General features: G+C 37.3%; 1 protein-coding gene across 1 annotated transcript; it reads left to right on the forward strand.

Annotated features, from left to right (window-relative positions):
- Positions 1-14,683: 14,683 nt before the first annotated feature.
- On the forward strand, positions 14,684-17,454 carry LOC133788912 (uncharacterized). The gene is made up of 4 exons (XM_062226567.1): positions 14,684-14,924; positions 15,506-15,762; positions 15,977-16,455; positions 17,022-17,454. Exons 1-4 carry the CDS (start codon positions 14,821-14,823, stop codon positions 17,298-17,300), a joined length of 1,119 nt encoding a protein of 372 aa, XP_062082551.1. The 5' UTR covers positions 14,684-14,820; the 3' UTR covers positions 17,301-17,454.
- Positions 17,455-23,200: the final 5,746 nt, after the last annotated feature.

Below are 23,200 nucleotides of genomic sequence, written 5' to 3' on the forward strand. Positions count from 1 at the left end.
ATGTTTAAAGGGGGAAAGAACCCGAGGGACGCAATCAAAAGGTGTGCCTATCACAAGGACGTAGGCCACACAACTGAAGAATGTCATCAACTTAAAGATGAGATCGAGAATTTGATCAAGCTGGGGCACCTTCACCAATGGGTCAGGATGCCAACTGGAGTTCCGGGACTGCCCACGACTCTTGGACAACCTTTGGCCCAGGGAGAGCAGGTACCATACCAAACTCCTCAGGGGGCTGTAATACTGCAATCACCTGGAGGTCCTATGGATCCCGAGCCTAGGATGGCGTATCCCCCGGAACTGCGCCTCCTTAAGTAGATAGCCACGTAGCCACCATATCAGGAGGCCTGCACCTCGGAGGACCATCCCAGAATGACTAGAAGAGGTACCTCAGTGAGCTTGACCATGACCATGAGGTGTGTGCGTTGGTCCAGACTCCGGCCCAACGACCAAAGCTAATAAATCTGCCGATAACGTTCACGGAGGAGGATGCTCGGAATGTTCACGAAGGAGGATGCCCAGAATGCTCAAATCACCAACAAAAGAGTATCCCAAGTGTTGTGGACAATGGGAGTTCTGTCAATGTCCTATTTAAGTTGGCCTTCACAGAAATTGGCCTAACAAAAGCAGACCTGACATCGTGTCCAACGCAAATCTACGAATTCAATCGGGATTCATTGCTCCCAATGAGAAAGATTCAACTCCCTGTCATGTTGGAGAATGAGGTTCAGAGATCATTCAAATACTTCACCTTCGTAGTGTTAGATTGCCCCACTACATATAATGTAATTTTTGGGCGCTCCGCTCTAGTCGACTTCGGCGCCATCACCTCCATCCGCCATTTATGCTTTAAATTCCTGTGTGATAACAGCGGAGTGGGGACAGTATGGGGAGATCAGAAGAGCGCCCAAAAATGTTATCATGCCTCTGCCCAACCAATCTTCATGGTCTGCGAAGAACCTCTTGAAGAGGAAAACATTGATCCAATCCCACCACCACAGCCAACACGGAGGGTGGTCTGCGAAGACGACAGATTGGATCCTTGGATAGAGGCGAACAGGGCATTAGAACCCATGGAGGAAGTTGATGAGGTGTGCATTAGTGAAACCGACCCGACCAAAGTAATCCAGATAGGAAGAAATTTGAATCCGGAGGTCAGGGCTGCCATTATTGCCCAGGTAAAAGAGAACCAGGACGTCTGGGCCTGGTCCCACTTGGATATGGTCAGGATTGATCACAACATCATATGTCATGCCCTGAACATCAACGAGAACACAACTCTCATCTGACAGAAGTGAAGGCCATTGAGCACGGAAAGGGCAGAGGCCCTCAAGCTAGAAATCGAAAAGTTATCCTCGATCAACTTCATCCATTGGCTGGAAAATCTGGTGTCGGTGCCAAAGCCAAACAGGATGTGGAGGAATTGCATCGACTTCACAGATCTCAACAAGGCCTGCCCAAATGATTGATTTCCTCTGCCCCGAATAGACTAGATGGTGGATGCTATGTCTGGGTATGAGTTGATAAGTTTCATGGATGCTTACTCTAGCTACAACCAGATTTCGATGCATGTAGCAGACCAGGAACACACCAGCTTCCAGATGGACAAAGGTGTATACTGCTACATTGTAATGATCTTCGGGCTCAAGAATGCTGGGGCCACCTATCAAAGACTGGTCAACAGAATGTTCAGGAACATACTCAGGAAGAGCATGGAGGTCTACATAGATGACATGTTGGTCAAGTCCAAGACATCAGCCCAACACGCAGACGACTTGCCGAAAACATTCGCCATTATCCGGAAGTATGGGATGAAGCTGAATCCCAAAAAGTGGACTTTTGGCGTGGCATCCTGGATGTTTTTGGGATTCATAGTAAGCTTAAGAGGGATAGAAGCCAACCTAGATAAGATCAGAGCAATGATCGACAAGCCATCGCCGTAGAGACATAATGATGTTCAGATTCTAACGGGAAGAATAGCATCTTTGAGCCGCTTTGTGTTGAAGTCCATAGACAAGTGCATCTCGTTTTTCAACATACTCCACGGAAACCGAAGGTTCAAGTGGACGGCCAAGTGTGATGAGGATTTTCAAAAATTGAAGGAGCATTTGGCCCAAGCGCCAATCTTGTCGAAACCAATGGATGGGGAACCGATGTACTTATATTTGGAAGTTTCAGAACATGCCATCAGCGCTGCATTAGTTCGAGAAGAGGGAAAGGTTTAACTCCCAATCTATTACGTAAGCAAAAGGTTGCTGGGTGCGGAGTCCAGATATCCATTGATCGAGAAGTTGACATTTTGTTTACTGGCTGCTTCTAGGAAGATAAGACCTTACTTTCAGACCCACACCATCAAGGTACTAACAAACCATCCCCTACGACAAGTGTTACAAACACCCAAATCATCGAGAAGACTTTTGAAGTGGGCCACGGAGCTAAGTCGGTTCGATATTGCCTACGTCCCCAGAATCTCCATCAAGGTACAAGCCCTAGCCGACTTCATCCTAGAATGCACCAGAATATCTGAGGACGAAGAACCTATTGACCCCGTAGTGCCATTGTGGAAGATTTTTGTAAACGTAGCCTCCAATGAGAATGGGGCTGGGATCATTCTAATATCCCCTCAAGGTCACCAGTTGCAAAGTTCCGTACACTTCCAGTTCGAAGCATCAAACAATGAGGTCGAACACGAGGCCATGCTGGCTAGATTGCACTTGGCCCGAGAAGTGGGGGTAGAAAACATCGAAGTCCATAGCGACTCCCAACTGGTGGTCATGCAAATTTCGAGAGAATACCAAACAAAGGGGGAGAAGATGGCTGCCTATGTGGTACAAACCCGAGAGTCGCTCCAATCTTTCAAAAGATACTTCATCAGCCAGATCCCCAGGAAACAAAACGTGTTTGCCGACACGCTGGCAAATTTGACCACGAATGTTGAAGCGAAACTCTCCGGGGCAGTCCCAATCGACCATATACCCGCGCCTAGTATTCAAGCTCCCGAAATCATCAATGCCATAAATTAAACCACAACTCGGATGGGCCCCATCATCCAATATCTAATCATTGTGGAATTGCCCTCAGACAGGGTCGCCACCAGGAAGCTTCAATACCAGGCTCCTAGATACGTCATGATGGAGAACAGACTCTATCATAGGGGGTTATCCATGCCATATCTTTGATGCGTATCCAGGACCAAAATGAGCGCAATCATGCACGAAGTGCTCGAAGGCTTTTGCGGAGATCACACAGTCGGACTCAACTTGTCCAAGAAAAACCTCAGGCAAGGATATTTCTGGCCAATGATGAAGAAGGATTGTGTAGATTACGTCTACAAGTGCGAACAATGCCAAAGGTATGCGAAGATCCGTGAGCCCCTCCCATGGAGATAACTTTGATGACTAGTCCCTGGCCTTATGCAGTTTGGGGAATTGATTTGGTAGAATCCCTCCCGACCGAGATGGGCAAAGTAAAACATGCCATTGTAGCCGTCGACTATTACACCAAGTGGGTTGAAGCGAAACTAATGAGCATAATCACCTACAAAAAGGCCTTGGACTTCGTCATTAACAATATTCTATGTCGATATGGCCTCCTTCACAAAATCGTGCCCGACAACGGGAAGCAATTTGATAGCATCCACTTCACTGACTTTTGTGAAAGACATGGAATCATAGAAAGCTTCTCCATAGTCGCAAGGCCTTAAGCGAGCGGGCAAACAGAGGCCGTGAACAAGATTTTGAAGGGGACACTAAAGAATAAGCTACAACCTTGCAAGAGAAAGTGGCTGGAAGAGTTTCCCCTCGTCTTATAGGCCTACCAGACCACGGAAAGAAACTCAACTGGACATACTCCCTACTCAATGGTTTATGGATGCGAAGCGGTCATCCTAGTAGAAACTACAGTCCCATCCCACATACGAGACACATACAATTCCGTCCAAAATCATGCCCTATTCTAGGAATCCCTGGATCTCATCGAAGAGGTCTAGGAAGAATCACAAGTGTAGTTGAAGATGTATCAAGGAAAGATCGCAGGGCACTAAACTCAAAAGTTAAGAGCTGAAGGTTCGGAACCAGCGATCTAGTTCTAATAAGAGTCTTCCCTGCATCTCAAGATCTGGGAGTGGGGGTTTTAGGACCAAATTGGGAAGGACCCTATGAGATCCAAAACGAAGTATGTCCGGGAACATATCGCCTAAAGCAACTAGACGGAACAGAGGTCCCATGGCCTGGAACACAGAACACCTTCGCTGGTACTATCAGTAGTCGGGAGGATTTAACTCTGCTCTCTCTAACATTTTTAATTTCAAGTAATGTACACCCCAGGGCCATGTCTTATCTAATGAAAATGGTGTGAACAAGACACCATACGAAATTTTTTAAGAAAAGAAAAAGTTCATGTCCGTCTTTAATTTTTATATGAACAAGTGACCTAAGACTACACTCTTTGGTCACTTGGGGGGTAGGTCCATAAATACAAGTTAAGGATTAAAAACAAAAAAGGATACAAAGCTCAGAGCTTAGCCCTGATCCTGATTCGTATAGACTGGGGGTCCAAAACCAAACTCCAAAAAAAAAAAAGGATGTAAGACTCAAAGCCCAGTCCTAATCCCAAAGATTGGTCCAAACCTAACATGGTCCAGGATAACTTAATCCCTATTCATGGTTTCCCTATAACGGTGCAGGACCTTTGGAATCAGAATCTTAGGTTGAAATCGATTAAATTTTAGTCTTGTAAATTGTCCAGGTCATTGGAACATGAACCTAGGGTTCGAAATAAGTTAATTAACTAATTTCTACCTAAGTCATGTCATTAATGGTCCAGGCCATTAAAACTAAGTCATGACTGAAAAGTCCATAACAGTCCAGGCCGTTGGAACCTGAACCATAGAGTCAGGATAAACCAGTCAAGTTATATTCGGCAAGTCCAAAACGGTTTAGGCCGTTGAGACCTGAATTGTGGTTTCAGGACAAAGTAATTACTTTCTACATTTTTTCCCTAATGGTCCTGGCCATTGGAACAGGGATTCCACATTTAATCCTTATTCACTTATAGTGGTAAAACACTTAGTGGATTTTTTGCGGAAAAATAAATTAATATAAAGTGAGAATCATTGTGCAAAGACAAAAACCAATATAATAAAAGTGCAGTAAGATAAGCAGCTGTCTTAAGCGCATCTGTGCCCATAAAAAATATGTTTACAAAAAACAAAGAAAAGGAGAGAGAAGGCCCCAAATAAATGTACAACAACTTAGACCTGGGCTTCATTCTGAGTCGAGACGTCTGGAGCGTTTTCATCTTGTTTATCCCCAGCAAGGAGCTCCGCGCCCTCTCTTTCCTTAGCCTCGAACTCGACCCTATTTGCATCTGCATCCGGATAGAGGAGGAGATTCATATTCCTATCTTGGAGCCAAGCCATGTAAATGGCCTCATCAAAAGTGGCCGCCAATAATTCGTCAGCTTGCTCCTTCTCCTTGAGAGCCTCCTCGCTCCACTTCATCTCCAGCTGGATCATGGCCTCCAAAGACTGGAATTGTGCCCCGAAAGATGCCACATTTTCTTGCTCCAAGTGAAGTTGGGCCTCGGCCACCTCCAAGATTGCCTTGGTCGAAGCCTTCGAGTCGTGAGCACAGGATAGCTCCGCCTCCAGGTTATCCACCAACTTCTTGTGCTCGACATCTTTCCTGGACAAAGCTTCCTCATGCTGAGCCTGAACCCGAGCAGCCTCCTTGGAAAGGGCCTTGTTAGCAATTTATTTCTGGTTGACGGCTCCCTTCAGCTCCATCTTGGTCGTCTCCAGCTTCATTGCCATCTCTTCCATCAGCTCCTCGTTCCTATGAGCCAGCAATGCATCTTGGAACAATGCAGAGTTAGAGAGCACAAAAAGACAACGATAATAAAAAAACAAGACAGGGAAGTTGCTTACCATAGTGACCTGATGACGGATGGGCTGGGAGACGAAGAGCGTGTATTTGCTCGCCAAGGTGGTGTAGCAATTAAGCTGAAGGGTAGACATGGTAGTCCCCACCTGGGCCAGCAAGTCTTCAACAAGTGGGGTCGTGTCCTGCCCCAACCTAGGTCAAAACCTAATCTTGGCTGCCAGCCGATCCACGATTTGCTGGGGGTATTGAAGGCCTCGGGACGTTCGGAAAACTCCACCTTTAGACGGATGATCAAGGTCTGGGCCAACTCGTACCATTTATCGTGCCCCTCATCCCAGGCCTGAGACACCATCTTCATCCTCTCCTCCAGGATGATTGAGTCCTCTTCCCCAGGAAGGGCCGAATTGATGGGAAGCTCAGGAGCCTCCGGGAGCTTTGGCGTAACAATAAGGCTCTCACCAGAGGAATGTTCCTCGGTCACAGTGATGTATTTGGTCTTGGCCCGCTTCGAGGACTTCGCAGTAACAGAGTCTGTTTTCCTATTGCTCGTCCCACCTCCTTTCGAAGGCTCCTACTCCAACTTAATAATCTTGAGAGGAGCAGAGTGGGACAGGGGCTGCTCAACAAGCGTCATCAGAACTGCAGCGGTAGTTTGAACTCCTTTGGAAGTCGCTAGGTCCGATTTTGAGTCCCCAATGATCATGTCAATGATCTTCTTCTTGGTTAGGCCCTTGGCGGCTTTCTTTGTCGAGGCCTTGGTCGCAGCGACCCTGGCCTCAATCATTTCCTTCATCTTGGCCACTGGATTAGACATGTCCAGTTCACCCGAGATAGGAATAAAAATGGATTAGTAACGTAATGAAACAGGAATGACAGACAAATACAAAGGAACACATGCAGGCCTAAGTCCTCCGAGACAAACCCTCATCCATGGAATGGGTCTGACTTAACTCTCCTAGTGCAAAAGCATGAATTTGATCCCTCATGTCATCCGGGTCCAAAAAGCTACCATACTGAAGGAACTAGAACGAATACATGAGAGTTAACGTGTCTACAGCAATGGGGCAAGGAATCCCCACATTGCTAACAGTCCCGGTCAAATAATCTTGGTGACATTGCTTATTTCTAACTAAGCCCTCGATATGAGGGGCATAAGTTAAAATCGGAGGCATTTTACCTTGCCCTGAGATGCTGGCCCCAGGAGTTCCAGTGTTTGGCTGCCTACCCTCGAGAAGGGCATCCAACTCTTCAGATTCGGCTTGCTCCACACATCATGCATGCTCATTTTTCAGTTTCTCCACGTCCACCTTGACTGCGGCCTCCACCGCCTCGATATGAATAAGGGCTAAGTCCTCTCTTAAAGCAGGGTCCCTCTCACATTGCAGTCCCCAGAGGCTAGAGGCGTCTATCAATTGATGGCTGGCAATTAGCTTGACCAATCGAAGGTTCTCCATAGTCACAAACCCCCCCACGTCCAGCTCCTCGGTACTGAGGGTAGCATAAAACTTTTTACGATCTAGGATTGACTTAGTAAGTTGGGTTTGAGCGTACAGTCCTGTTCAAGGGAACGTGAGTATCCAATAAACAAAACAAAGGACGAGACGAAGGATGAAGAAGCATAAATTACCCACACGCTGAAAGTCCAGCACCAGAGTGGGATTCTTCTCTAGAAGGAATCCGAATGGCATGAACCAGTGGTGTCTAACATCCTGGGGATGTTTCCAGGAGATGTATGGAACCGAATTAATGCCACGGATCTTCAACTTATAAAATTTGTCTCGCATCTTGTCTTTGGAGTTTAGTTGCAGCTCCAACCGGTAATAATACAGCACCTCCGCAGGGGTGGGTGTCGCGATCTCCTGTGAGGTGCAAAATATGCACCATCTCGCAAGCAACTTGTACGCCTGAGGCAAGAGCTGGAAATGCGCGATCCCCACAAACTTGAGAAACCATGCAAAGTAGTCGTGAAGCGGGAGAATAGCTCCCGCACTGATATGGCATGCACTCCAGGCCCCAAATGAGCCCACTCTAGTGTGAGCCTTCTCTTCTTTCTGAGCCAGCCTACTGTAGAAGCGCCCTGGAGTCGACTATATACCAAAGGCTTTTTCCAACGCATTCAGCATCCAATAGTTCTAGAACTCGTTCGCTTTCACGTCCATTTCCCATGTGTTTCCAGTGGGAAGCTTATGCTCCTCCAAGACGACGAGGACAACATTCACTATATATTATGCATAGAGGGTGATGCCATGACCCATGATCGAAGACCTGGAGATGAAAAGAAAAAAATGAACTAAGCAGTTAGCACCAAAACTGAAGAAAACTGGTTAAGGTATGGGGATTCTCCTAAAACTTCTTGGAGAGGTCCCCTCCGGATCCAGATCCGGGAACAATTAAAGTCCTAGGAACATAAGTCGAGAACTAAAGGCCAAGGGTATTTACAAATAAACTAATTCACCTGAATGTTTTTTAGACGTCCAGGTTCAATGATCCAGAGCAATCAAGCCTGCTCCATCAATCAATTTTCCTACAGAATGGAGTATCACCTAGAAAGTTCCTTAATGTTCATCTTTACTACTACCACTACCTAAAGCCACCCTACATAGTGGTCGCGACCCTGACAGCTACATGGTCGTGGAAACAACGTGATAACAAAAATGATGAAAATAAATAAAGAAGTGACCAGAAAACTTACAAAGTGAGCGTGGATTTGGAATTCGTTGAGGTATAGGCGACAACGCCGAAAGGAATTCAACCCCTAAGGAAGTAATAAAGTAGTTCGTCGACGCTTTCAGACAGATCAGCCGAGAAAAAGTTGTCTTTTTGATGAATGAAAAAGGGCTTCGTCAGAAACAGATGAGCATGAAAATGTACTAATTGTCGGAGAATTTCGTTGGCAACTTCGAACATTCAAGGTTTCTAGCTCTCTGCTCTCTAGTTTGAAAATTTGGGATCAATAAAAGTGTGGAAGGAAGCCTACTGAGGTATTTATAGGAAGAAAATTTATTGTTTAATTCAACGGTCCACAGCGAGAATCCTAAGGCAATCCTCATCCGACGATCCCGGACAGCGCAGATGCATTAAATGGCCCAATCAAGTGCTAAATTATGGATTCGTCAATCCAAGATTCGTGCCTCCCTCATACAATGGTCCACATTGAAAATCCCAAGAAAATCCCCATTTGACGGCTCCGGATAATGCAAAAGCATTAAATAGCCTACTCGAGTGCTCAAAGCACCTTTTCGTATAGATGGGACGCTTCAGAAAATGCACTGACATCCATCAGTCACCTAGGTCATCAAAAGATTTTCCCCAGATTTTTCGGTCGCCAGTGGTACAGACATACCATCTATCTGGAGACACATGTCTAGGACAATGGGAAGTTGAAAGGACGGGGAGTGACCAGTTGGCCCCTAAGTAAAAGAACTTGGGTCTTGGTAAATGAACCGAGACGTAGGTAAATGAACCCGGATACAAGTGATTGATCCGGGATGAAAAAGGCAAGTCTCCACAGCGTGAACGCGAGTGTAGACTTTGGGGTAAATGTTATCCATATTTTCCACCTTGTACACGTGCCATGGCCAAATGGTTTCCATGTGCTCCCAGGAGAGAGGTCCGGGCCCAACCAAGGCCTAGTGAACGATGAGAAACCAAAACCTATCGGCCCTAACCATGTCAAGCCCAATAGCTAGCGAGTAGAACGAGCATAGTAAAGGGTTCGGAATGGAGATGCAGGCTTGAACCACCTTCCCATGCACACCTAACCTCTATCCTCGAGGATGTAAATTATGGTGGCAGACGATCCATTATGGGAGATGAATCCCATCGAGTAGGATCCAGGTGAGGTCTCCGGGTCCATTGCCAATGCTTAAATTTGACATCAAGATGTTTGCCCTAGTAAATGAACTCGGGTCTTGGTAAAAGAACCTGGACATCGGTAAATGAACCTGGACCACACTTCTGGGTAGAATAATCTAAGCCTTTCCTACAGCTGACGTGTCCCCGAGAAATTCGGCATCTGGTTTCCCTGAATAAACTGTAGAATGGGGTACACACAGAAAGTACAATGTTCCTAGGAAACGGTACTACCACTACTCTGACAGATCCTGTCCCCAGGATCCCCTTGGTAGCCCACACAGATTAGTTCGTGCCAACGTACAAAGGGCAGTTGTAAGGCTCTACCATACCTAGACCGACCCAACGTGCCTAGATTAACAACCTTTAATCATGTTACATTCTTATATTATGTCTTCGTTAGTGAGCATTTATAATTATATCCTTATTGGGACAAGACTAATCCGACCCAAGTCATATGACTGTCTATAAATAGGGTCATTCGTGTATTGTAGTGAAGATCCCCAAATTTCTCTTGTGAGCAAAACGCTACTGAACTTGCAGAAAACATCCATTGTAAAACTCTCTAAAGCTTAATACTAGTGACTCGTGGACTAAAGCTCATTAACGCCCCAACCACATAAAATTGTGATCTTATTCATTTTCGAGTCTTTCTTTCTAGCTCTTAGTTTTCAATACATTTTTAGTTTCCGAAAAACTCGGTAAACACAACCCATAAATGTTTCATTGAAATTATAAAGTTTGTGACCCATTTAATATTAGATTTTGAGATGTGAATTATTGTATTCTTTGTATTTATACATATATATACATATTTATATTAGTCCAAATATTTAACTTTTTTAATGAAAGCTTTCATTGCTATGAGATTAATTGTAATAACTTATGAATTCTAATATAAACTTTTTTAAGAAGAATAGATAAAAAAAAAAAAAATAATGTTACTTGTACTGATTGTATAAATATTAGTGAAACTTTTCATAATAAAACTCAAATTGTTGAAATTATCAACGTGTGGATTGATAATTTTGATATTATTAAGGGGTAGTGTCGTCCCTCATGAGAATTGGGAGTCATTCTCAAGAAAAGTCTATGAATGGAATGTGCACATGATCATTAATGGTGCAAAAGTGAGACATTGAGGTCTTAAGTGAACATAGCAAAGGAGTGTGTGTTATCATCGGTTTGTTATCAAGAGATAGTGGTTCAATGCTTCGGCAACCAAAATTTCAACAAACTTTGTGATAATTATACTAAGGTAAAATTCAAGTCGAAAGACATTTTACTTTATTCACCAATGCAAATGTTTCTATAGAGAGTGATTATTTAATCAAGTGGGGGAATATTATAATTTAATATAATGTTTGATTGATGAAATAAGTGTTACAAAAAGTTATTATTTAATCTAGTGGGGGAATGTTATATTATTTCATATAATATAATGTTAGATTAATGTGACAAAATGTGATTTGTTACACAAATGTGATTTGTCACACCTTGTAACATATTATTGAGAGTCACAAAAAATTAGACACATGTGTATGCCCAAATGTGACATATTTTGGAGTTACAAAATCAGTTACAAATTTGTAACTCCCAAATATTACCCAATAATGTGTATATTATATGTTACACAATTGAGATTGGATTTCACAAAGCTATGATGAAATATGGCTGTTGGAGACATGTTTTTAACTCCCAATAGGTGTTTGGAGGTTACAAAATCATGTGGAAAATGATTTGGGACGTTTTGGAATGTTTTGGAAAGATGGTTTTTTTGTGCTGAAAATGGCCTGTGGCCGCGACCTGGGGGACAGAAGCCAGTGGCTGCGGCCATTGAAAAGTCCTGGCCGCGCCCAATGAGGCTAACAAGATATATGATTTTTCAGTTTTTTCCAAATTGAACGGTTCTAAAATTCCAAATAACTCACAAATCTCCATTTTAACTCCATAAACATCCAATTAACACATTGGTAACATCCATGGGGGTTGGTGGAATTTGAAATTCAAAAGGGTATCTCAAACTCTATAAAGAGGAGCCTAAGGCTCACTTGTAAGACACACAATTTTCCATCCACAAAGCACTTGGCTGGAAAATACACCATAGAGGCTTGATAATTCCAGAGAGCTATTTCCTATAGAGATCTCTTAGTGCTTAGAGAATAGGGGGAAATAAGCTTTTGGACAAAGGTTTTGAACCTTGTTCAAGTTGGTGATCCCCACTACTCTACACTTTGGTTGAGTGAGAGTTTGTGTTTTCCATTGATCTTTTCATTCTGTTGTTCTTCTTGTATTATTATTGTTTTGAGTTTGTAATCTTCTTCTTCTAGATCTTTCTAGTTACTTGTATTTTGAGCAATTGAGTTGTAATATTTATTTAATCAATTACCTTGTCTATTGTATTTTTTGCATAGAGTTGTATTTTGGTTTTTCCATATTTCCACTGAGCAATAACATATATTCTCTAACAACATGTCCTACTCTGACTGCCACGTGTTCTACTCAAACCACCACGTGTCTTTGGGTGAAAATACGGACAGCAGTTATTATTGTTGATCTTGGTTATATTTTTCGAGGCTTGAATTTTGGATAAGGGCGTTATATTGATGTTTAAATCAGAATTATGAACTAATAATTTGGTTTTGAATGTGGATTGTGAACTAATAATTTTGGATAAGGATTTTGAATCTAGTTTTAATGATGAACTCAAAAACATATTTTGCTTTGATATGAGTCTTGATTCTTGATTCTTGATTTTAAATATGGGTTTCAAGGATGAACTCAACCACATATTTTGTTTTAATTTTTTATTTTGAACCTGGATTTTGAATATAGGTTTTGAATTTGGATTTCATAATGAATTAAAGAGCAAGTTTTTATTTAAAAGTATTTATGTTTTAATAAAAGTAATTTATATAATTTGTATTTGTTATTTAATATTAATTATTTAATTAACTCATTAATTAATAAAATTTTATGAGTATTTTTGTCATATTGAAAAATATTTTGACCAAAATTGAGTCCAGGGTGCTATTTTTACCAATTTTGTAAAATATAGTCTAAATCATCATTTTACAAAACATAAAAATCGATCAAGTATTCAGTCAAATCAGAGGGGCCAAACTGATATTTTCACTTTTTTACATTAAATTACAGGACAAAATGTTACTTTTGCCCCTTGAATTTTTTTGCTTGTCAAAATTACCCCTTGAACTATACCATCTGTGGAATCTTACCCTTTTCGTCCAAAATAGTAACAGTTTACTGATGTGGCAGTTAAGAAATATTTAAAAATATTTTTTTATTAATTAATTGATATTAAATTAGAAAGAATAAATAAAAATAATTTTAAAAATAAAAATTTGATAAAAACTTATATTTAAATTTATTAAATTATATAAAACCCAATAAATAAAAAATCCATAAACATAAATAGTTTTTAATCTAAATATAATTTAAAAAAAACTACAATCAATATTTCTAAACTAAATTATACTTTGAACTAAACTAAATTAAAATATTTAATTTTTTGCTTGATTGTTTTATAAATATGTTTGATTATCTGCGTTTGAAATATAGATTTGGTTGAGTTTTAATTTAATTTAGTATAGAAATATTGATTTTAGTTTTTTCAAAATTATATTAGAATTAAAAAAAATTATGTTTATTAATTTTTTATAGGATTTTATATAATTTTATAAATTTAAAAAAATAGTTTTTATTAATTTTTTATTTTTAAAAATGATATTTATTATTTTTTAATTTAAAATTTATTAATTAATAAAAAAAATATTTTTAATTGATTTTTTAACTGCCAACTTAGTAAACTGTTACTATTTCGGAGGGACGAAAATCTGCAAGTGCTATAGTTTGGGGATATTTTTACCAGCAAAAAAATAATAAATAACATTTTTGCCCTCGAACTATGACCACTATATGATCGTACCGTTCTGAATGATTCGCGATGTTAAAAATTTCCCTCAAACTATGCACGTTAGTGAAATATGAGACTTTTGTTAGATTTCGTCTTAGGTGGCTAACAGATTGATGATGTAATATTTTTTCTGTTGATGTGACACTGTCATGTGTAGAATAATTAGCAACCCCCCCCCCCCCCCGAAACTTTGACCGCTACCAAATAATACCTCTTTTATTAAAAAAAATTAATTTTCTTTTCTAAAAATAACAATCAAATCCTTAAAAAATTAAAATTTTAATTAATAAAAAATAACTCTTCTTTAGTTTTACTTTTTATTTTCTTTTACAATATAAACTAAATCTATTTTAGAATAAAAATTTAAAATAAATACTAAAATAAAGAAAAAATATATTTAATTAAAGTGAATGAGGACGAAGGGGAATAAACTTTGTTTTACGATTAATTTTTTTTATTATTAATTAGATTTTTAATTTTTGAGTATTTAAAAATTTATTTAATTAATTTAAAACTTTTAGTATTGTTTATTTTCTTAATTTTTTAAAATAATTTTTTAAAAAATTTTAAGGATATAATTATTATTTTTAAGAAAAAAAAAATTTTAAAATTAATTTTAATAAAAATAGTATAATTTGCTAATGGTCAAAGTTTGAAGTGTAAAATTGTTAATTATTCTACCCATAACAAAATTACATTATAGATTTGTTAGCCACCTGCAACAAAATCTAATTGAAATCTATTTCATTAGGATTTTTAAGCTTGCCAATCATACACAATTATATAGTAGTGAAATATTATTTATTCGCAAAAAAAAATGTTTTTCGTAAAAATCTACAAGTTCTATAGTCGTGGAAAAAACAAAGTTTTGTCCTAAATTAAATTGAAGAAAAATAAATATTGCATATTAATTATAAAGATAGCAACGCTAATACCGACTCAAAAGAAAGTAACAGGCTGACATTTTCGGGAAAGTTGTTGACTTTCATGCCATAATCCTCCTCAACACGGTTGCCATTAAATTCAATGGAATCGTCCTAGACTTGACAGAGTCGTTTGCAAGACTCAGCAAAATCTAAATGCCATATTTCTATATAATAAATCTTAAGATTAAAACCACAATTCAGAGTCCTTGATTAAGAAAAAGCAAATATGGAAGGAGAGAAAAGAAGGGTCGTCATCATTGGTGGTGGCGTTGCTGGTTCTCTTCTAGCTAAATCTATCCAGTTCAATTCCGATCTCACTCTCATTGATGAGTATGCATTCTCTCTCTATTATTTTTCATTGCAATTATTCTCATCTTGGAATGAGATGATCAAGTTTTAGATATGTGATCCATAATGTGCGATGATTAGCTCTTGAATACATTTTCTTGTTCAGCTATCTATGTTGTTAAGATTCAAAACTAGGCACAAATGATTAGGTATTCAAGTTTCTTCATATTATAGAAGTGGAAAAGCTGTCTCTTACATAGTTGATTAATGCAGAAATAATGTATTCCATTCTAAATAAAAACAGAAAATTTGGACTATGTCCTTCTGTTTTATTAATACATATAAAGATTCATTTTTGGCTTAAGATGTTTTAAATCTGATTTGGGAAAAATTGGAGCAATACAGAATAGGTGACAAGAAAAGGCAGAGAGGGTTTATAGTCAAACCTATTCATGATAGTGAGAAAATAGAAATAAATACAGATAAGTTTAATCCTCGGTTAACATCATCATAATATTTCTGGTGCTTCTTAATTGATATCTTGGCTAGGTTAATAATAGCATTAGAGGTCTTATGGCTTAATTTGGATTAGTACTAATAATTGGAAGCAAAATTTGAAACAGAAAAGAATATTTTGAGATACCATGGGCCAGGTGGAGGGCAATGGTAGAGCCATCATTTGGTGAGAGATCAGTGATCAACCATAGAGATTATCTCACAAATGGCAGAATTGTTGCATCGAGGGCCATCAATATTACTGAAACTGAAGTTTTGACTGCTGAGGGCCGCCATATTCCCTATGATTACCTCGTCATTGCCACTGGGCACACAGATCCTTCACCCAAAACAAGGAGTGAGATGCTAAACCAATACCAAGCAGGTAAAGCTGATTCATTAATGTTCAAGTTTTTTATTATTGGTTTTCATGTTGTTATGCCTCAAAAGTTTTCTAACATGACATGAATGAATGAGAAACATTTGTAACTTATCTAAGTTTTGTTATTGGATTAAAATTTCTGTTTAACAAGTTCTGAGGTTTGAGTGCTATTGTGCTATTGCTAACTCTAGTGCTATTGTCACTTATCCATGAACAGAATATGAGAAAATAAATTCGGCTCGTTCAATTTTGATTGTTGGAGGAGGCCCTACTGGTGTAGAGCTTGCAGCAGAAATTGCTGTTGATTTTCCAGACAAGTTGCTTACATTGGTGCATAGTGGTTCAAGGTTACTGGAGTTTGTGGGACTCAAGGCTGCTGAAAAATCTCTCAATTGGTTGACTTCAAAAAAAGTTGAAGTGAAATTGGAGCAATCAGTGATTCTTAATGATGATGATGATGGTGATGGTGATGATATTGTAAATGATGGAGTAAGAGTATTTCAAACTTCTGGAGGAGAATCTGTAAAGGCAGATTGCCATTTTGTATGCACTGGGAATCCTGTGGCTTCGTCATGGCTTAAGCGAACTCTTCTGAAAAAACACTTGGACAAGCACGGAAGATTGATGGTTGATCAGAATCTAAGAGTCAAGAATCGAGAGAACATCTTCGCCATTGGAGACATTACTGATGTTCCAGTAAGTATTATACTAGTATTCTATATTTGTCACTGAACAATCTGATCATAGGTAGGTTGTTTATGAACAGAAAATGTTTGTAGCTAGATCTAGATCACTTACTCAACAAGACATAAATGAATTTAGCAGAATCAAAGCAGGAGAAAAATGATACTCGGTTCAGATTTACAAAATAGAAATAGTTCATCAAAGACAGTGATTTTACCTCCCTAGCTAGTTTCACCCATTACCAAGATTACACACTCAAATAATACAAATACATGAGCCAATATCTCCATGTACACTATTACATTGCAGCTGTGATAATGGTAGATAGGATATGAAGAGTATATGATACATATAGCTTCTACTTTAGACTTGTTTTGCAAAGACAATGATTATTAGGAACTTGTTACTTGTGAGAAATATGGTCAATTTAACTAATAGATTATTGATAGATGAGCTATTAGTTTGGCTTTGCTGAGATCTCCTTCCCTGACTAATGTTAGAAATATTTAAGTTCTAATTTACTATATGTAAAACAGATAAAGAAACATTAAACATATCTATATGTGATTGCATTGCAGGAGATAAAACAAGGATATTTGGCACAAAAACATGCTTTGGTGGCTGCAAAGAACTTGAAGTTAATTATGGATGGAGAGAAAGAAAGCAGATTGGAAAAGTACGAGCCTCGTAGAGTGAAGGCAATAATGGTTTCACTTGGGAGGAGAGACGCAGTGGCTCAGTTCCCATTCACAACCGTTTCTGGAAGTGTTCCTGGAATGATCAAATCCAAAGACCTCTTTGTAGGGAAGACAAGGAAGAAGTTGGGTCTACAACCTAATGCTACACAAATTGATTAGTAATATTTGATGAGAGAATTATGTATATATGATATTTTTAAGTAGGTGAATTTTGTCATTCGTCACATCATTTCGTCTCTTCCTTTATTTTCTAAAGAAGACTTTATCTATAAAGGAATTAAAGTTACAAATTGAAGGTGGGATTTCCTTCTAACATGAGCTCAAAAGTTAGATAATAAAGTTTTTTTATATATATATATATATAATCAATCTTTTTCTTTTAACTTGTCGTGCAATTAATTTACTTTCTTCTTATGCAATTCTTTATATTTGTGTTGAAAATTAAAAATAGAATGTTGGTTTTTTAATTAATAGCTGTGGACTATTTGTTCGTTAAATATTGAATGATAGTTCTTTCAATTTCCAATAAAACAATTAATAGCTGTGGAAAACTTATGGTAGGTGGGCACAACAAATTGTTTCAATTTCTTTTAGTTATTTTAAAAAGAAACCAATATATTTACATCATTTAAATAATACAGTAAAAGTTCTTGATTTACTTTTGAGTTACTTAAATTATTTTTAAATATATAATATTCATTTTTATTGTTATTGTTATTGTTGTTGAAGTTGATATTTTTTAGTGTTTGAAAATCTTTTTGTACCAATACTTCTATTCAATTATAATATCTCAATTAGAATACAACTAGAAAACATAATCGTACTTCGCGCAGTATTTAATAATAATAAAAAAAATATATTTTTTAATTTTTAGGAGATTGTGTGGTATAGATTCATTTTCACCATATTTGTACAACATGCTCCTTATGAACACGTGAGGGTGTATTGACCGCGGTTTTCGAATTTTTTTGAATAATAGTTATTTTGATCGATTACATGTTTGACCATTTATTTTTAGAAATTAACTTTTAGACTTTGTGTTTTGTCAAAAGGTTAAAAGTATAAATAGATAGATCGATTATTTGAACAATGTATTTTGGTCGATTACCCGTTTTGACTCTTTATTTTTAAAAATTAACATTTGGATCATGTATTTATTCAAAAGGTTAAAAATTCTTTATAAAAAAAATTCTTATATAGAAGCATTATCTAGTCGAAGGATGTTCGAAGTAAATTCTTCTAATTGGCAAACCATTGTTTCTTCTAGTCCATATTTTCTCATTTGAATTCCAAACCCAACTTGTAGGGAAGTAAGTTAACTCTCGTGAATCATCATAATTCTTGTTGCCTCTAAAAATAATTATATATGTTTAAATTTATATTCATATATAAAAATATATTTTTTTATAAAATATCTTTAATTTAAAAAAATCTACAAAAATATATATGAAACAAATTCTAAGATTTTAACTAAAAACAAATTCTAAATAAGGTTATTATTATTATTATTATTATTATTATTATTATTATTATTATTATGTTAATAATATAGATTAAATTTAAAATGTATTTCATAAAACGAAATAACCACATCAAGAAAATATATATATATATATATTTGAATTTTTTTAGGTAGGAACATTACTTGAGCGTTTTCTATTTTCGACACTTGCAGAAATTATAACTCAATTTTTTTTGCATGATGACGTACATTATAGTTATAACAAGCATCATGGAAATTTTCGACGAATTCTTAATAATTTACGGTGTTGAAATCGGAGTTCAAACAGTCAGTTGCACGTGTGTCTAATATTTTTATACGCATGGAAAACATACTATTTGAACTTTGATTTCAGCACTGTAAATTATTCAGAATTTCCTGAAAATTTGCAGGATGTCTACTATAATTATCATATTTGCGGTCATGTAGAAAAAATTGGGTTATAATTTCTCCAAGTACAAAAAATAGAAAATGTCCTTACGGCAGGAGTAAAAGTAATATCCCAGCCTAAGAAACTCACAATATAGATATATATATATATTATAATATCTAGAAACAAATACAAAGAACATAACATGGATATATATAAAAATAGTATTGTAAAAAATAAGATGATAATAAGATACAACAAAGAAAATTAACCTTATAAGGATGCCCTTATATGTATTTATTTTTTTGCACGGAAATTAACCTAGGGTTATTTATATAAATAAGATGGTTACGTCAATTTCATATTATTATTATTGCTATGATATGTATTTTGGGATGATGATAATGTATTGTGTCCGGTTAATTTCATAAATATGTATATTATATCACATCAATATTGTCTTAATTTAAATAATAACAATTTCTTTATTTGAAGAGAATAAGTGAATATGTTTTATTAAGATGAATAATCAAAAATTTAATTTAATGTATATATTATTATTAATTTACATCACCCAAAACCCCACTTTTTATATTTATCTCATATTTCTACATTATAAAATATATCAATTTCTCTACTTCTTCACTACATTATTTAAGTATTCTAACTTTTAATATATTTTATTATTTTAAATATATTTTTTACATTATTTAAATTTATATTTTTTTAAATATATATATATAATGTATAATTTGGCTCACTTCATCTACCCAATTAATACCAGATATTTTCATCTTTATATTTAAAAATAAAAGATAAAGGTTTTTAAAATGATCCACTAAACTATATTTATCCATATATTGAATAAATATTAAAATTCTGTTTAGTAATTACCAAATTAATTAAACCATGTGGATTAATTAAGATGCAGAATGGTAATTAAAGTTGAAACAAATTTCAGATCTGTCAGCACAAAATACGAACTTGTCATGACATAAACTGAACACCATAAAAAGACAGTGCAAAAATAATAAAGAATACAACACAATTTTACAAGGTTTAGAAACTCTTTCGAATAACCTACTCATTGGGGCCACTCCCAGAGAATAAAACCAATTAATAAAGAATCACAAGTACAAAATATTGACTTAAACAAAACAAGACTCCCTCTTGAGATTTTCTGCAACTTTGTTGTACTTCTCTTCACTAATTTGATCTTGATTGAAACGTTCAACCACTCAAACTCCCTTCAATGGCCAGCAAGTGCTTGCATCCTCCCGACACAAGGCTTGTAAAAATATTCCCCCGAAGACTATAAGAATTGTGTTCAAATTACAAAATGTATTCACTCATGAAAGTGGTATAAACTCACCAAAAAAACTAAACACTCATTTTACTACAAGATCACGTGAATATAATGATATTGAATACAAACTAGGAACTCTCACAAATATTACAATTCACTCACAAACTATGCATCAAAGAGTTCACTTTTTCTCAATGCCTCAAAAGCCTATTTATAGAGTCTATTTCATGCTCAGAAAGGTTGAGAAAGAATCTCCTAATAAACTTGAAGATATTCTTGATTAATGAAGATTTTCCATTGTTAGGTGATTCTGATCCGACAGATACAATTTTGGTGGAGATAGTTAATACCTGTGTAAGATCAAATTTCTCAAGATAGAAATAACAATTAATTACTTCAAAGATTTAGTTTCGTGAAGTTTATTACCTTGTGCAGCACGAAAAATAGAAGAAAAATATTCCATAAATAATTTTGAGTAAGCACAGAATATTTTTATTTATATAACCATGATAGAAATTCCCTTTATAAATATATTGTGATAAAATCAAGATAAATAAGGAATTATATGAAATCCTTACAAATTAATTAAGGACCTTTATTTTGAAAATCACAATAGTATGAATTTAAAAATTATCTTTTAAATAAAAAGATATTTCTATAAAATTTGCCAATTTTAGATTTTACAACCTCCCCCATTTGGAAATTTTATAGACAAGGCATATCTACTTTGTTTAAAAGCTCCTGCATAAAACAAGTGAGTGCTTAAATTCACAAATAGTGAAAAGAGTCTCGAAATGACTCCCTCTACCAAATATAACCAAAGCACTAAAACAATAACCAAAACAAGGAACAATCGCAGTTCATAATCAAAGCACCAAAAAATAGAGCACTCTCTCTCCCCCTTGTTGTCTAAGAAAATGCTAAAGAAAAATGAAACGAAACCAAAACAAAAATGGATGGAGAGGAACTATAACCATCATGGAGCTGGAGTGGTAGATGCATTGATGATCGCCAAAGAAGCCAGGATGTGACGTTGAGTATCCTCCATGGCAGTGAATCGCTCGGAGAGACTTGCAATTCCTATCTGGACAGAAGCGAGAGCAGTCGAGACAACAGGGGAGTCAATCTCAACATCTCCAGACCCAGAACCAGCAAAATTAATGTCTTTGACCTTTCGAGTTGTGGAGGAGCATTGTCATCTTTGATCTCTTTGACAGTGTATGTAGGTCCAATCAAAGGAGAAATCAAGGTCTCATGTAACTTCTTCAAATGACGTTGAGAGTCCAACAGTTTGTAAATGACTTTGGGAAACATCAAGTGTTGACCCTTGCATTTAGCACCACTCAAGGACACAATCTGATCAAAGATAGCAGCAGCAAGATCAATAGTAACACTAGTTCCAATTTTGAACAATAGAAAGGCCATATCTTGAGTGATGGTCGAGGAGTGAGTGGTGGGTAGCCAATTGAACATGACAAACTTAAAAAGTGCACCATAGTAGTGAGTAAGGTCTGAGACACGGAGAGATGCACTTGGTTCCCACACCATAACTTGGCCAACTAATTCAGACAAAATTTGATCCTGTGCAAACTCAATAGAATCATCAATCTCCACAGGAACTATATTTAGGACCTTAGCAATTTCTGTAGGACTAAACTTATACCAATGACCCATAACATAAACCTTATGAAACATAAAGGAATTATGATCTAACAACTCATCATTCAGATTTGCATAAAATTCCTTAACTACTGAGGCACAAACCTATCAAAGTCAGACAAAGAACGTAACCAACCCCTTTCTTCAAAAGTAAGCAAAACCCCAAAAAAACGATGAGGAGCAAAAAGAAAATTTCGTTCACTAATAAAGTGACGATGCTCATAAAACTTCATATTTTACTCATTACCATTAAAATAGAAAGTAAGAGAATGAGCTTTGAAAGAGGAACTTGAAGAACAGACGGGGGTACCTTTGTGTTTAGTGCTTTTGGCAAAAAATTCAAGAAATACCAATGGTGTTGTGCCCTTTGGGTCAGATGCAACAGGAGTGGTTTTTGATGGGTCTGCTTTAGATTCAATCTCTGCCTCTGAATCTTCATGAGGTTCTTCAGGAATTGGCTCGGTGAAGGAGGGGTCCAACTCAGGCAACAAGTCTTCTGTTTTAGGAGAAACATCCTCTGAGGAGGTGCAAGGAGGTTGATTGATTTTTGCCTTCAATTTGAATTTAGATAAAGGAGTGGAGTCAGAGATGGAGCTAGTACCTTTTGCTGGAGCCATTTTGTTCTTCTTGGTTTGCTTTGATCCAACAGCTTTGGATTTGCGCTTGTCCTTTGCCTTGGGTGTTATCACATCAAAGGATAATGACGACTCAGAGTCATGAGCAAACTGATCGGTCTCGGCTTCGGTGGAGACAGATTGTGTAGGGCTTGAGGCCAAGACGGGTGTATTTTTTACTGGACCTTCGGGTGAGGCGAGTGGAACTGCTGAGGCTTGGTTTTCTTGCTCATCAAGTTTGGGAAAGGTCACTCCTTTACTAGTAGCCTCAACCAAAGTAGATCCCTCAAAACCCGGAAGAGCAAGGACGTTCTTCCTTGCTGTGGTTTTGGGTCGACGACCTGTATGAGTCGAGGCAGCTGGGATTGACGCTGGAACAAGAGGAGTGGCAGAGGGAACCATCTCAGGAACTGTCTCCTTCTGAGACTTCACGAGGTTGGAGGCAGACCACGACCTCGGGTCTTCATGGCTGTTGAAAGACAAAGAACAACAAAGAAAAAAAAACTAGAACCTTGGCAAAGTGAGTGAAAATGGGAAACAAGAACACTAACCAAAGAGCCAAAGGGAATCCGAATATAAGTATTTGGTGAAAAAATGAGGCAAGTTCGA

This window comes from Humulus lupulus, chromosome 7 (assembly GCF_963169125.1).
Source record: "Humulus lupulus chromosome 7, drHumLupu1.1, whole genome shotgun sequence".
In the NCBI taxonomy this organism is placed as follows: domain Eukaryota; kingdom Viridiplantae; phylum Streptophyta; class Magnoliopsida; order Rosales; family Cannabaceae; genus Humulus; species Humulus lupulus.

What these genes read in the sequence shown, in the direction of transcription:
- LOC133788912 (XM_062226567.1), top strand. Translation starts at nt 14,821, where the DNA reads ATGGAAGGAGAGAAAAGAAGGGTCGTCATCATTGGTGGTGGCGTTGCT. An exon ending in GCTAAACCAATACCAAGCAG is followed by an intron (nt 15,763 to 15,976) that starts GTAAAGCTGATT and finishes ATCCATGAACAG; the next exon opens with AATATGAGAAAATAAATTCG. An exon ending in GAGACATTACTGATGTTCCA is followed by an intron (nt 16,456 to 17,021) that starts GTAAGTATTATA and finishes ATTGCATTGCAG; the next exon opens with GAGATAAAACAAGGATATTT.